The 15,671-nt window shown below is 40.3% G+C and overlaps 1 protein-coding gene across 2 annotated transcripts in view; it reads right to left on the reverse strand.

Annotated features, from left to right (window-relative positions):
• nos1apa (nitric oxide synthase 1 (neuronal) adaptor protein a) overlaps positions 1 to 15,671 on the reverse strand; it is a 189,186-nt gene that overhangs the window by 19,903 nt on the left and 153,612 nt on the right. For both annotated transcript variants that reach the window (XM_025899427.1, XM_025899428.1), the window contains exon 8: positions 4,071 to 4,235. In XM_025899427.1, coding sequence (XP_025755212.1) covers positions 4,071 to 4,235 — 165 coding nt within the window. The remainder of the gene's footprint in view (positions 1 to 4,070; positions 4,236 to 15,671) is intronic.

Below are 15,671 nucleotides of genomic sequence, written 5' to 3' on the forward strand. Positions count from 1 at the left end.
GTGGCAGAAATATTAAAACCATGAGAACACGATTACCTTTCAAACTTCTCAGCGCTTGTTCTGCTGTTGGGTCTCCAAACAGCATATGTGCCGAAACCAGCCCAAAGGACTGTGACAATAACATTAAAACAAAACAAGCTCAGTGCAGTTGATTCTTTTCAAACTAAATGATTAAACAGGGTTTATATGGTATTTGTGTCACCCACGTATCACACACTGGGTGTATCAGGGCAATTTGGGGCTCAGCACTTTGCACAGCGACACTTCAGAATGAAGAACGGAGAATCCTGGGATCAAACCAATGACCTTCTCTTTGAAATGTATTTTTGCCTTACAGCTATATGGCACGCTATAGCAATAAATTATATGGTGACGTTTAACCAAACTACACTTTATTCTGTTACTTGTGTCTGTTACTCTCTGTCATAGACATTAGTCTAGTGTAGTTTAGCTACAAAGTTCTGATATATGCCTGATTTTGATGCTTAAAGATGCTTAAAAAGATGCTTGAAACTATGAAAAAGTGGGACTTTGAGTGGAAGAAATTTAATTTGTTTACAGTTTTTCAGCAATGAAAACATCATGTGGTTAACTCCTGTACTTACAAAATAAAAGCTCAGAAAATGCTGCAAAAATGCTGCAAATTATTCATTAATTCCAACTAATTTCATTTATTGAAGTGGAAAAATTCAACCTAACATCATGCACTTTGAGGCTCTTTTTTGTAACATGGACAATTGCTGCAGTCTAAAGGTGAAAATTCACATGACTTCATTAAATACACGAATAGTACCTACAAAAAAACCCCCCAATTGATTCTGAAGGGGACAGCTGACTGATTCTTCATGGAATGATTTCATTGCCAAGTACAATGGCACGTGTCTTTGTCTGACTGATAAAACAAGTTCAAAAAAGTTGATTTGCTTATTGCTTATAACAAAGAGCACATTGTCTTGAGGACAAATGTCTCAAAGCCATGTAAACACAGAACGTCGATGTCTCTGTATCCCATTTTATCTGTTAAAAAAAGCTGTTGAGCCTGTTTCAGTATTTTTACTCACATTTCAAGTCCTTAGATAATTTTGATAATTTATGCGTATATACACTGGAGTCCTGGCAAAACTCAAATTCCTTATGTTTTTTTCTGGCTTTGTTTATCAAAGTTGTGGGTGGCTGATTTGTTATTGTATAACAGCACTATGCACTCGTGTCTGACAGCTCTAAAAATCAGAAGGGACTCCCTGTTTGAGACATTAGAACCATAAACAAGAACTACAGCTGCCTTAAACATGATTAAGTAGGTTACTTTGTCATCCAGCAAAACTTACTTTCAGCACATCCCCTGAAAAAAAACCTAACACTGTCATTTTCATTTATTGGTGTGAAACTGAAGCAAAGACGCCAGGGACGACTATTAGTTTTGAAAAGTAAACTAACTGTAGAACTCTAAATTACACAAAATACACAGAGCTAAAGACGTGCATGTGCAAACACATCTTTACACATTAGACTGGTGTGTCAGCCAGATGATCTCCTTGTTCCTCTCTTCCTCTGTGACTTCATCCATAATTGGGACTATCTGAGCAGAACCATGCAGCCTTTTCTTTTCTACTGTTTGACCTTTATTACTAGAGTTAGCTGCCTTTCCTTATTAATAGTGTTTAGAAGCGGCTTCAGAAAAGTTTATGCTTATACATCAGAGAGACCGAGTTTGACTGGACCAGTGGGAGAGGGCTTAATAGTTTTTCTTGGCCACAAACAGCACAAATCACTTCTGTTGGCAAACAGAAGTGATATCAGTCATTATGAATGCTCAGGAGATTCACATCAGCACACTGATAAAGGAGATTTTGTGTGTGTGTGTGTGTGTGTGTGTGTGTGTGTGTGTGTGTGTGTGTGTGTACATGTTGAAATTCTGAAATTAAAACAAGAAGAGAAATGGTCGTCTGTATAGTTACGTTTTAAAGTGAGGAAATATCTGTCAAAAAGTAAAAATCCATTTAATTCTGGCTTAAAAAAAGTCATTTGTCCCCCGTCTTGGTGAATGAAATTGAATTTTAATCAGTCTGTTAGCATGGTATATGAATGGTTGCTTTGTAATTTATACCTAAATTATGTCCAATAGATGTAATATGTTTCTATGACGACCCTGATTAAGACCACAAGCCAAAATGAGTAAAGAAGTAATGAAGATATTTTTTATACTTAAGTATATATAAGTTTTGACCTCATTAAATTGAGAAGTTAAGCCTTATAAATAATTCGATATTAGATTATTTTTCTGTCAATTTTTTGATCGATTGCTGAGATAGTTATTTAAGCACTGCAGAGATGGATGGTAAAAACAGCAGAGTGCAGCCAGAAGCCTTTAAGGAAATAAACTGAGGAGAAACTAATTTAGATGCTGTGTGGAAACAAACTGCTACAGCATCTCAGACAAGTTACGATCACTTGGGAAACCTTGCTAAATGGCAAAAGAACCAAGGTCAGACACAAATGGCTGGAACGCACTCGTTTGAAACATTTCACGAGGTGAAAATCGTTACTTCATGTTCCAAAGCAGTTTTGATACATTAAAAAAAAATACACACGCTAGTTCCTCTGCCCGTGGGCAGCTACCTTTGGCCTTATTAGTGTGTAATTGATCGCACCTATGTATGGGCATGCTCAGTCTGAATATGTGATTTGTCAGTTGTGGCAGCAGTTTGTTTGTTCATCTTCAGCTTAAGATGAGAACAGTTAAGTTCAGCGTGGCCAGGCAGTTTAATCAGGACCTCCGCCTCCCTCTCTAGAAGCTGTGACACGTCAGAATTTAACTCTCTGGGATGCTTCTGGGTCAGCAGTGTGAGTGCAAGAATGCACAAGAAAAAGCGTGTTGAGCTATGAAATGGCACTTTCTAATCTTAATCTTAAGGCCTTCTGTGTATGTGTGTTGATCCAGCTTGCAAGCCCAAAGCCATTTCTGTCACTGTTCTCTTTCCCCACTACAGCCACTCAAACTGGATGACTGATGTCTCATGCTGGATGTACTTTGCACTTTTTTCCTCTCCAAGACCACAGGCATGTGTTGATCTCCTTAATTTGTCACTGACCCGTGAGTCATTCCACTGATTATCCTTTCCCCCCAAGGGAATTCAGAAATTACTGTTAATACAAAATGAAAAGAGGCCTATTATTCTTTTGGCTCATTTTCAGTCACTATTACAGTGATTGATGCTCATATCAAACATGGCCAACGTTTCAGATCACGTGTATGTATAAGTAATCCCTGTGAGCCAAAAGCTCAGGGTTCAGACTGCTCTAAATTTTCCCTTTCAGGCACTCAGTGCCAGCTGTCAGAACAATGTTGGTTTAAAGGTGGGTGGAGCGAGAGTAAACAGCTTGTTTCAGACAGTAGGTGAACTAAGGGACTCACCAAGTCCTATTCGAATGCAAAGAAGGATTATTCTGAGCTGTCAATCCTGAATAGCTACTTCAGCAAAGTCGGATGGAAAACAGAATAACAAGTCCCAGTTAGAGATGTTTTTTTGCAGCAAGCTACAAGTTACTCTAGCATCCTTGTACACAGCAGAAACAGTAACTGATATAGCATGGGCGGACAAACGGAGGGTGTGGTTGTTGCAACCTAAAGGTGGAAGAAATGTGCTCTTAAACTGAGGCCTGTGGGTTAGTGCTGTGTATTGATTTAAAATCAATCAGCAGTGTGCCAATACACTGTTCATAATTCGTTGCTCTATTTCTATTTTATTTTGCATCTATATTTTAATAGTGAATAAATATATGAGCGATCACACTGACCATAGCTACAGTGTTTTCTCTGTGCTCATCTTCTCTTACATTCTGCAAGCTTACCCATAAGGCTACAGCTGAAAAGAGGCCACATGAAGTTTGGAGGTTTGTAACAATTTACTCTGCAGAAATTTAGCAACCTCACTATGGTGAGGATCGTAGTGAGCAGTGTGAAAGTACTGGAGTGATGTGAAATGTAATTTAAATGTATAAAAAAGCACATTTTTATTCCTGTGCAAGCAGATTTCATGGGAGACATAATGTCACTGGATGACACTCACCTGTGCCACAGCCACTTGTGTCTGCTGCTGTTGCTGCTGGAGCTGTTGCTGGAGCAGTTGGATCTGGTGGTGCACAGACAACGGGGTGCTGGGTGGCAGTATGCCTGATACTGGGAGCAGCATCTTGGGGCTGGACACCAGCAGGGAAGCCTCCTCTGAAGGCTGCTACCAGAGGGAAAAGGAGGAAATGAGGTCAGCATGATGAGGCTTCAAACAGAAAATCCTGCAAACTTGTTATTATGAGCACATTTACGGGTGGAAGACCCTTCAAATGAATCACTGTGGACCAAAAATACAACAATAAATGATACATAAGTCCATCCATCCATCTATCCATCCATCTCAGCCCCTCCCGGATGGCATTTTTCAAAAATCAAAGTATGTTTGTTATAATATAACGAGAAATTGGTTGTAAAAGTTGAAAATAGTTCAATTCAACAAGTAGTTTGTCATGGTTTCTGACAGAATATCTACATACAAGTCCCGAAACATATATCCAGCAACCGTCAGTGTACTAATGGCACATTGTGCTACCTAATGCAAGTGTATCATATATCATCCAAAGTGTCAAAAAAGGGAAGATGTCATACATCTTCGCCTTGCTCATGCAGGCACTGTTTAACAAAGCTGCTAGTTGACAGTCTGCGAGGTGCCTGTTGGACACACTGTCTGTTCCAGTAGTCAGCGTGTGGTGTTTTGTGAAGGGAGCAGTAAGTAAGTACATTATTTATTTACACCGCCTTTCAAAATACAAATCACAACAACAACAAAAAGACATAGAATGCTTTCGAAATATCAGTTTAAAAAGACGATACACACTGTCCTGTTAAATCTGTTATTTACAGCAGTTTTGTGCATGGCGCTGCCTTCACGTCTTATTACTACGGTTGGCTGTAATCAGCTGATTTTACTTTGTGATGCGGAGGAAACTGTTGGAGTGATCTACAGCTTTTGAGGATTGGACATTAAATTGTTAGTGCACTAAAGAACAAGAGTGTTGTAGTGAAATGCAAACTACGTCCAGAACAGAAACAACTGTTAACACAACTTTGTCTCTCTTTGGCGTTTGCACAGACAGCATGCTAACACAAAGCTAGCCAAGAACCCAGAATGATGTTAAAGATGAGTGAATGCTGAGCCCAGCCCAGCCGCCAGAGCCTGAACTACAACAGGTAACAGAGGCAGTGATGAGCAGTCAGACTTGCAGCACTATAACACCCATTTCCACCTATCCATGTTTCTACAGTAGTGAGTAACGACCCCAACACTGCTAATAAGTAGTACAGGACATATCAAATGGCCCAAATATTTAAGGAATACACAATTTCATAAAACATAATATTTCATGTGCACGATAAAAAGAAAAATGAATATCAGAGCTTGTGTTTTGCTTCACATGTTGCAGTCGTATCTGTTAAAATTGCACATTCATGCTCGTTTTTACCGTGTACTACTTCAAACACTTTTTGGAACTTGCTCATGAGAAGCTGATGATGCAAATAAAAAGTAAAAAAAGAGAAAGAAAAGAAAAGGCTTTGCTAATGAATAAATAAATACAATCAGGACAAGCAATAGCGTCAATAAAATGCCTTGGAGAACAAGCCGTCATCAAAACAACAATCTGAATTTAAAATGTAGAGCTGCTGATTAGTTGCACCAGTGTGGAATGAGTGGTGCTGCCCTGGAATGCAGATCAGTAGCACTGAAATGCTCCACTCCAACAATAATGAGCTTTGGGAATCAGTTCTCCTTCATCTAACGCCACGAAGCATCGTATAATAGTTTCAAGGCTTTAGTTACCGGTCACACTTCGTGGCTTTTCTGTCATTCAACTAGTCAAATAATATATATTTCTGTAATACAATGGCCAAATAAAATATCTCATAATCCATGCTAATGATGACATCCAAGCAGACACAACATGGAAATACATTTAAAACACCTGCTGGTCCCAAAATACACGGCCATATTTTCTTTTCCTTCAGCAGATAGAGAGATAAATGCAGGTATTAAATCCCCTGTTGAAGCGGTCCTTAAAAACAGAGTATTACACATTGATATAGAGGAATAAAAAAAAAAGCACTCTCAGACCAACACGGAGACCTTGAGAGTACAGCGTACATGTTTTGCCCCAAAGGCATTTACCAAATAGACTGATACAGGCTGAAGGCCATGTAGTGCCCCAAAGGTAAAACATTAAGTGCGCTTTGCTGTGATGGACCAGTCATGGCAGTAGCGAGAGGGGTCTAACAGCGAGCTCACATAAATTCGGAAACCTCGGGGCCTAATAAATGAAGCCAAGTGCCAAAAACTGCAGTTCCTTAAGGGTCACTGGAGGCTGGCTTCAAAAGCAAGTCAAATTGATTATTTAAAAACACCTAAATGCTGTCTCGACTTAAAGTTAGGAGCGTGGCTGCTTTGACTGATCTGTGTAACAGCACATGCTGTGTAGATGGACTCTTTTAATTGAAGTTACTGAACTCCACCTGTCTTGAAAGTGACCGTTTCACTGAGTTTGTGTGGTTGGAGGATTTTTAAATGGGTGGATATATATTATCTAATTTTAGTGACCATAAAGTTTGTATTTATTAATGTGCCATTCATCACTGCGTCGTCTGTGGCTACAGCTTAGTAACCAAACTTTCATGCTGATAAAGCAGCCCTCCAACCACTTACACCTGGCTCCAAGAACAAGCCGGTGGTGGCCATCGCCCCAAAGTGGATGCTTTAAAATGTGAAGTCCAGAAACCACTGGGTGGCATCACTTCCACTGCCACCTCTCTTACCTCCTAATGTGGACATTGTCACCCTTAAAAATAGACCAGTTTGCACAACCAGTATATCATAGCACCAACACCAGAGACCACCTTGTGCATACACCTGTGATGCTACCAGTTTCTGACAAAACTGCAATATTTAATGCCAACAATGGGTAACAGTGTTGGATAGCCAGCCAGATATACGTGGATATCAAAAGCTATTGAATAGAGCTGCTGTGTATTCGAGGGCAAAGTGCTTCATAATGAATGGAACGGTATTGGACGGTGGGGGCGAGTGGCAATCAGACAACTGATAAAATTGAAGTTAACCTGCCTTAAGGAATCCACGCCAAAATACTTCACCGTCTGTCTCTCATGCCTTCTGGAGACACCCAGAGCAGATGCACTCTGCATGAGAGGAAAATGTGACTGATGGCCTGCCTGACACGGACCTTTTAAGTTAACGAGAGGAAGTTATCCAGGTTGACAGGTTGTTTGGCGCCATCATGATTTGGATAATAATAAAGAAGTCTCCAGAATGAGTGAGAGTGTGTGCGTGTATAAATGTGAGATAAGAGAGAATTTGTTGGGGATGACTTCTCAGTAACAAGCAGGATTCCGATAAACGTGTTTTCTCTGAAGTGCCTCTTTTTAACACACACCTCCTTCACCTTTATTCCATTGGAGTTACTCCGTGATACGTAAAACAACTGCTCAGCTGTTAAGTAAAGGACGTTAAGCAGGATTATTGCGGTAGCTTTGAAGCTGGGTTGTCAGCCAGAGAAGGTTTAGCAACTGGAAGCGCGAATAAGATAATTCAGCACTTAAAGCAACACAGAGGAAAGAGGATGGCATGTTTGGCTTACGAGCGCTGTGGACACAGGAACTATTCCCAATTATAGAGAAACAGAAGGAGAAGACAGACATAAATAGACTGTCAGCTGGCGCAGAAGAAGACATAACACAGATGGAAAGAAATCCCATTCCAAAAGTACACTGATTTAGTCATCTGCAACATTTTCCCATCTGATAAACTGTTTACTATCAGTGACGTTTCCCATCACTTATAACAGTGATTGTCTATGCCATAACTGCATATTATAAAAGTCATTATACTGCTTTTGCAAAATCCATTGTCAACATCCAAAGAATGTGTCACGGAGGACTGGAGCTGTTCTAGCACCTAATAAGCAGTTTTGAGGAAGCACATAGGAAATTCCAGCTTCTTTGGGATGTGGGTAGTTCGAGAGTTGTCATTTTCCCCCTCATATAACATCAATGGTGAACAAAAAAGCTCAGGCAGGCCAAATATATGGTACCATACTAGACGCAAACAGCAGCTTACTATGCATCAAACAAAGGATTCCAGGCAAAGGAAGGTAATTCCTATGCAGACCAAACACATGAAGTTTGTCAGGTGCAGTAACCATAAATTATAGGATGTAGTCACAGACTATATATAAAAAATAGACAGTTTGAAAAGTGAAGCCCAAACAGAAGTGCCTTTAGCCCTAAGGTCACAGTGACAACTCTGGCTGCATAGAAGCTGATGAGATCATCAGTTTGTGGTGCCTATTTGAGTCGGAGGAGGATAACGCACGCAATGATTTGTCTTGTGACTGTAGAGTTGACTTGATGTATGCTTACTGTATTCTAATAATATATGTTTTAAAATATATATTTTTGAAAGCAGCAGAAAAAACCTGTGCAACAAATACACAGCATATAGACAAAAGAAGTGGGACACCTACACATTACACCTACAGGAGCTGCGCAGCCCTGGAAACCCAAGCCATGAAGCTCCCAGCACACAGCTCTTTTGCTAATGTTAACTTCAGAGGAGGTCTGAAACTCTGCATTCCCATTTACTGTAAATCACAGGAATATTAGTAAAAAAACCCAATGCATTTTACTTGATAACAGCATTGATAAAAGTGGTAATGACTGTGGATGTAAGAGTACGCTATCATTTTACTTTCAAGCTTCAAGTCATAAGTCTCTTTTGGAGATGACAAACAAAAGACTGGCTGCAGAGTTTGTGTATCAGCTTCTCAGGGTCGTTCAAACCCCTCTCAAAATGATGCCACACTTGGAATATAAACTCTAAGAATGATATGGACTAATAATGTCTGAAATAAATAAAGGTATTAAGAACCAAGCAGCTGATAGACTGTAATGTCTGTGACTGAGTGAGTGACTGTCTTGCCATTTCTAGTGAACCTGAAGCCTTATCAAATGAAGTTTGATTGTAGAATAGTGTAATTTAAATAATATCAAAATATAATTGTTGTGTTTGCTTTAAAAAATTTCAACTGCAATAAATAAAAAAGGACACGTAAAAGTGAGAATAATTCTTTTTGTGCCAAACATTTTTATTATCCCTGAAACACATGACACATCACACCTCCTCTGAGCCAAATCCTTTAACTCCAAAAATGCCACTGCACAGAGGGCCCACACAGCTGTGTGAATGCTGGATGCCAACATATTCCCATAAACTGCACAATGCCTGGAGTGACTCCTAAAAAACTGGTGACTGAGCTAGCGAGGGTTGATGCATATGAAAAGCTGTCAAGGATGTTAAATGGAGCAGGGAAATGTGGGCGTAGAAGGCACTCAGTTGTGAACATTTGTAATCTTTGTGTTAATGGGTACAAGAAGTCCATTCATTAAAAAAAAGAAGCCAAACTGGTGATGAGATCAGTCTATTTTTTTCAAAGTAACTTTTGAATTTCCATATGAGACGCAAGAATGGGTATATTACTTCGGATGATGGGTGGATAAATAAAAAACATCCACAATGCCGACGACAAAAGCCAAGGACAGGCACTGAGTCAAACCCACACACGAAACGCTCACACCCGCGCACTCACAGTTAGAAGTTTGTTAAACACAATCCTGCATATTCAAACACAGACTCGGCCTCTCTGCACTGTTTACTGCACAGAATAAGAAACAACAGTTAATGCCTGAATCCTAAACTTGTTTACCACAGAACAGAAAAAGCCAATTATGGAAGACTGGAGTGAATATTCAAACTGAGAAGAGGGGGGGGGTTAAAGAGGATCAGCCATATTCCTGAAATTTCTCATAACTGTTTGACTCGGAGGGAAAAGTTGCTATTACATCATACGCTAACAAGTTCATAGCTGTCCCTTTATAGTCTTCCCTTTATCTTTTAGCCTCTGGTTGTACTCATTGATGGGCAGACAGAAAACAGGGAAGCAGAGAAAAGGGAAACGAAGCTAAAGATAGATGATGAGGGATAAAGGAAGTTTTTACTTCTCATCCTACAGCTGTGATTACACTAGCTGCTCTCTGTCTGTCAAACAGACAGTGCCCTCCCACCCACACACACACACACACACACACACACACACACGCACACACGCACACACACGGACGCTGGCTATAAAACACTGTGCAGTCTGACAGGTTCTGGCTTCCTTCACTGCTGACAGCCTTGGCTACAGATTTACAACTTTATCAAGGGCTCTCGAGAAGAAAAAAATAAAATAAAATCTGGACATATTACTCTACTGTGGCTTTGCCTGTAATAATATTGCATGACATCAACCTAAACAGCCATCATGTCGTAGCAGTATAAGGGAATATCTTAGTTTGGCGGAAGTGTTTTGATGTGCTTGGGCAAACAGTCCACGTTTCTATGAATAAATCCATTAGCAGACTACTCCTCCACTATGTTTTACTTCTAAGGGTGACTTCATGATAATATAGTGATAGCGTGATGCCTCCTGATGTAACAAATCTGTTATTGTTCAAAGGATGTTCCAAAAAAATGGTTTGGGGCCAATAGAATAACAATAATAATAAGAAGAAGAAGAATTTGGGGCTAAAAAAGCTTTGTTGTGAAAAGCAAGACTAAACAGCTGTTTAACTTAAAACAATAGTTTGATTTATTGTGTCTTGATACTTTGTTATTAATATCCTAGCCATCTTGCTATTGTTTAACCAACGACTTGCCTAGTGTCAGGGTTGGCTAAATTGGCAAAGTTTGAGAAACAAGTAGACGTTCTTTAAAATAAATTCCCACTCATTCTGGCATTCCAGTTTTCTACAAAACAGGTTACATTTTTTCAAAAAAAGGGTGGATGTTAACTACAACCAATACCCTAGATGGGTCAGCAATGACTTGGTAGATTTTAAGTTAATTACTGGATATTTCTCTGAATAATTTGTTTTCTTTGTACAACTATTTGACAGGGGTTACTTGAAAGAGCAATATTCTAACGCAGGGGTGTCAAAATCAGGTTTACCGAGTGCCACGTTGAAATACGAGGATCACACCAAGAACCACAAATGCAGTACTGTATAGACATTTGAACTGCCCTTCACGTTTTTATATTTTGCTTCCAAGGAGCTCAAGTGGTGGAATAGTTCCCCGTGCTTTCTGAGGGTTTGTTTGCTTGTTCAGCCACTTAACACTGACCTGTGAATCATTCAAGCATAGAAAAAAGCACCTAACCCCTGGGATGTACCAGAGTTGTGTCTACACATAACAAACATCTTAGCAAAAAAAACCCCTCCAAAAAAAAACCTCCAGCAGATGAAAAGTGAAGTCAATAAATTCATATCCTTTAGAAATAGGAAAACAATCCAGCAAACATTTGATACACGAGCTGAGGTTTGTACCTGGCCCTCATCAGAAATGGTCTTCACTGAAGATCTCAAGTGAGAAAAGTGATTTGATCCACAGTGTAACACCATCTGGATCGTATCTGGTAACAACTTTCTTTTTCAGCATGACAGTGATCCCAAACATACTGCCAGTGCAGTAAAAAACATACACATATAGGAGTCATACAGAGCAAAGCTCATCAGTCATGGATTGGCCTCTCCAGAGTCTGGACCTCCTCATTATTGAAGTAGTGTGGGATCATCTTGACAGAGAATGGAAAAAACACGGACCCCTCTTTTCACTTGGTAAAGATTTAAGCTACTCATTCTCCCACCTCAGTCCCAGCTGAGATTGTTTGCCTTCAGCATGAATTTTCCTTTGTCTTGCATTTTGATTTAGCTAGCTAGCTTAGTCTGCCTGTCTGTTTTGTTTGGTGTATGTAACAAGATCATGGAAATGATCACCAAATGATGTCTCAGTGATATATCTGCTGTGTACCGATACAAGTCGAAATAGGAGTGTACTAAATCAGCAGGTTTTAAAATCACATCCACAGTTTGTGGTCAAGCTCACCCACATTTTCAGCCCAGCATGCCACGCTGATCAACACTCTGAGCTGACCAAGAATAGAAAGGAACCTCGTTGACCCATCCTTCAGAATAGCCTTTTCATTTCCTTTCCAATTTCCACTGAGTCCTTCACTTCTGACACAAGCATCAGGTGGTGGTTGGTTTTTTTGTTTGTTTTTTAAATAATGCATACAGTCTGCAAGCTAGACTCAGAGCTTGTTAGGGAATATCTGCAACCGTGCAACAAAGTCGAACATTTCTTTGCCCTTAGTGTCATTAGCATCATTTGAGCTGCTTTTGATGCTCTTTCAACACAGCCATTGTTGTTATTGTCAAAGCTAATCTAAATGACATTTCTCGTTTCCCTGGCTAATGGCTGCCTCATTACTTTTTAATGATGCCAGTCACATAGTTGCGGGCATTAATTTGCATGTCGCTGTACTTGAGGCACTGGCTGTTCTTATTACTCAAAGCTCTGTTGGTTTTGCTTCAAGATGTCTAATCAGAGACTGATTCAGACCTGGGAAGCAAAGGGAGAGCTGCTTATTACTGTAGTATAAAAACAGTAGGCAGTAGGCTCTGTAGGGGGTTCATACAAAACAACTCTTATGTTAACAGTTATTAATAATAAGTAACATGTAATTAGGAGCGGTGAACAAGTTGGCAAAAGTCTGCTGCAAAACCTATGTGGTGCACCTGAATTTCTTCCAGGTTATATTTAGGTGATTTGCAAGCCAGGGTGGTAGTTTAATTTGTCTTAATCCAACATTGGACTTCTACAGTCGTCCTTGCAATTTCTTCTACAGATCTGACATGCCAGTTACAGCTCCATTCATCCCATCCACCCACCCAGCTATCTGGGGGGAGGGACTGAAGCCTATTACAGCTATCATGGGGCAAAAGGTGGAGTGGACCTTGGACAGGTCGTCAATCTGTCCTCGGGAAAATTCTTCCTATGTACACTATGGTAAAGATAGGAAAAGAAATGGAGTAGGGGTAAAAAAATAAAAAAAAACTGAAAAGGCTTAGTGTTGCATGCGAGGCTGGACACGAAGAAAGGAGGAAAGGACTTGTATCAACTGGAGATTCACAGATGGAGAAGAGGAGTACGCGATCCAATTTACAAGGGTGGTGTGCAGAGCTGTCTACAGAGGGATCATATTGATGAGCCATGCCATGAAAAAGAGTTATTTAAAGATGAGAGGTGAGAGAGGTGACAATCAACATGGAGCAGTATGGACTGCATGCCAAGAGTGTCGATGGAGAAGCACCGAAAAGGTCAGAAGCAGTTGCACTTCTGTGTAACCTGATGAAGAAACTCCCAAGAACCTCTCAAAAAATGTTGCCACACGTTGGGTCGACGCAGCCTGCCACATCTTAAATAGCGTGGAAAGTTACAGTTTTTTTGGTTACAGCGTAAGTTAGGATTTAGATTTCCCACAGAAGTCTAAATTAAGCTTTACAGATGGGTTCAAAGTGGGGGTAGAGCTGAAGATGTTAAGGTTTCCATTGGAGGTGACCAAAATGGGCAAGATTATAGATGAGTATAACAGAGTATAACAGTATAAAGCTGAGATGGTTTGGACAAAGATGAAGCTGCCAGGAGAGAAGAAAAAGAAGAAGACCCCAGAAAAGACTCATGGATGTATTGAAGGAGGATGCTAGGGGAAGGGTGAGATGAAGGCGGGTGATCTGCTTTGGTGACCCCCTAAAGGGAGTAGCCGAAAGAAGAAGAATGTCGACACAAAATGCAGGCTAATGGAGTGGAAAGTGTAATGATGGATGAGACAGAACAAGCAAATGATGAACGGGGAAACAAACCCTCTGTGTGGAAGTAAAAAAGATGTATGATCATCTGAGGCTTTGGAATGCAGATCAATCCTGGACTAACTCAATCCTGCCTGAGGCGAAAAGGTCACAGTTTTACTTTGGCTTTTCTTTGGACGCATTTTTTGTGGTTTGCTGTCAGCCAACAACACATGAGTTAAAGGCTCAGAGCAAATAGCCTCCTACATGGGATGACACCAGGTCCAAATACCACAACATTCCCACATATACGCATGTAAAAGCAGACGTGGATAAAAATAGAGGGTAAAAATGAGGCATGCTTAAATGTTAAGGTCTGCAGGATGACAGTATTTTGGCTTTGGGACTCCTTGGTTGTTGGCAGACTTCTGTTGTATCACAACTTTACAAGTCTGCACACACATACACACATGCACACGCGCGCACACGCATGCTGGGAAATCAAATCAGACAGTGAGGCTATAGAGAAACCACCTCAGCTAGTGCCTCCAATATAAATGGGTCAAGAGACAGTTTCACAAAACCCCGCTGAGTTTACAGTGAAAAGTTGAGAGGCTGCATTTTTATTGCCTGCTTGTGTGAAGAGCATTGGAAAGATAAGTCCTGTAAGGCTGCTGTGGAGACGGGGAAAAGGGCCAAGTGTGAGAGTGCCTGCAGCTTAGAAGCTATGAGTTTAAGGCTGAAGAGACATGGATGTTTCTTTTTTTAGGCCATGGTAATAGGATTAAAATTGTTTCATGAAATAGACTAACAGGCTCTAAATAAATGCTATGATTTAATATATGTAACAGTGGTGCTAAAGTTGTAACTTCCTGAAAGAGAATAGACTCTTTCAAGGTTAACAGCACTTGCTACTCACACCTCTTCCCTCTTTTCTACAATTCTTTATGTCATCATCAACATCATCACCCTCTTGCCCTGAAGCCAGGCGAGTAATCACACGTGTGAAAACAGAATTCATGGTGTTTAGAGTCACACTGGACAACCTAAGCTTGCACACTCAGTGAAGATGTTCAAATTCTCAGTTGCAGTTGTTTAACTACTCATTTTTATATTGAACCATAAATTAAACAAGTACTTACGTATTTAAAAAAAGGAACAACGCTATTTCTGAAAGATGCAACTGACAGGAAAAACAGCAGGGTGTGTCGGAAGCATGCTACAAGAAGTTAAAGGAAAGTATCACGATGTTCATTATCATTTTGAGGAAAGCAATTGAACTAGGCTGTAAAATTAAAACTACACTAGTAACCCAGAGAAGCTTCAGTGCTTATTCCGATCTTGGTGGCCTTTTGTTTTGCTCTCTTTCAGGATGAACCCCTCACTACTTCAATAACACTGAGGTCTGAACTCTGGGGAGGCCAATCCATAACTCATGAGTTTAACTGTCCGTTTTTCTATCATGTACGTATGCCGTGTTTTTGAGATCATTGTCATATGAAAAAATGAATGTGTTGTCAATCAGACATTTTCCAGATGGTACTGCTTGAAAATTAAATCAATTTTGACAGTATTTGTCTGCAATCATAATCCCATCAAGTTTGATAAAGTCCCCGCCGGCTGAAATGCAAACCATGACAGAGCCTCCAGCCTTTTACAGAGGGCTGCTGACACACCTGTTACCACTGATTTTCAGTCCGGTTCTTGTATAACTTGGCATACCTCAGCTGTGCAGCTTTTCTCGCAGTTTCAATCTGTTAATAATGGCTTCTTGACAGCAACACTTCCAACTGAGACCATTTCTTATAAGTCTACGGTGAACAGTAGATGGATGAAATGAAAGGCAAGCTGCTGCTTCTCTCATGTCCTGTGTCAGGTCTTTGCATCC

The sequence above is a fragment of the Oreochromis niloticus genome, linkage group LG17 (assembly GCF_001858045.2).
Source record: "Oreochromis niloticus isolate F11D_XX linkage group LG17, O_niloticus_UMD_NMBU, whole genome shotgun sequence".
Lineage (NCBI taxonomy): Eukaryota > Metazoa > Chordata > Actinopteri > Cichliformes > Cichlidae > Oreochromis > Oreochromis niloticus.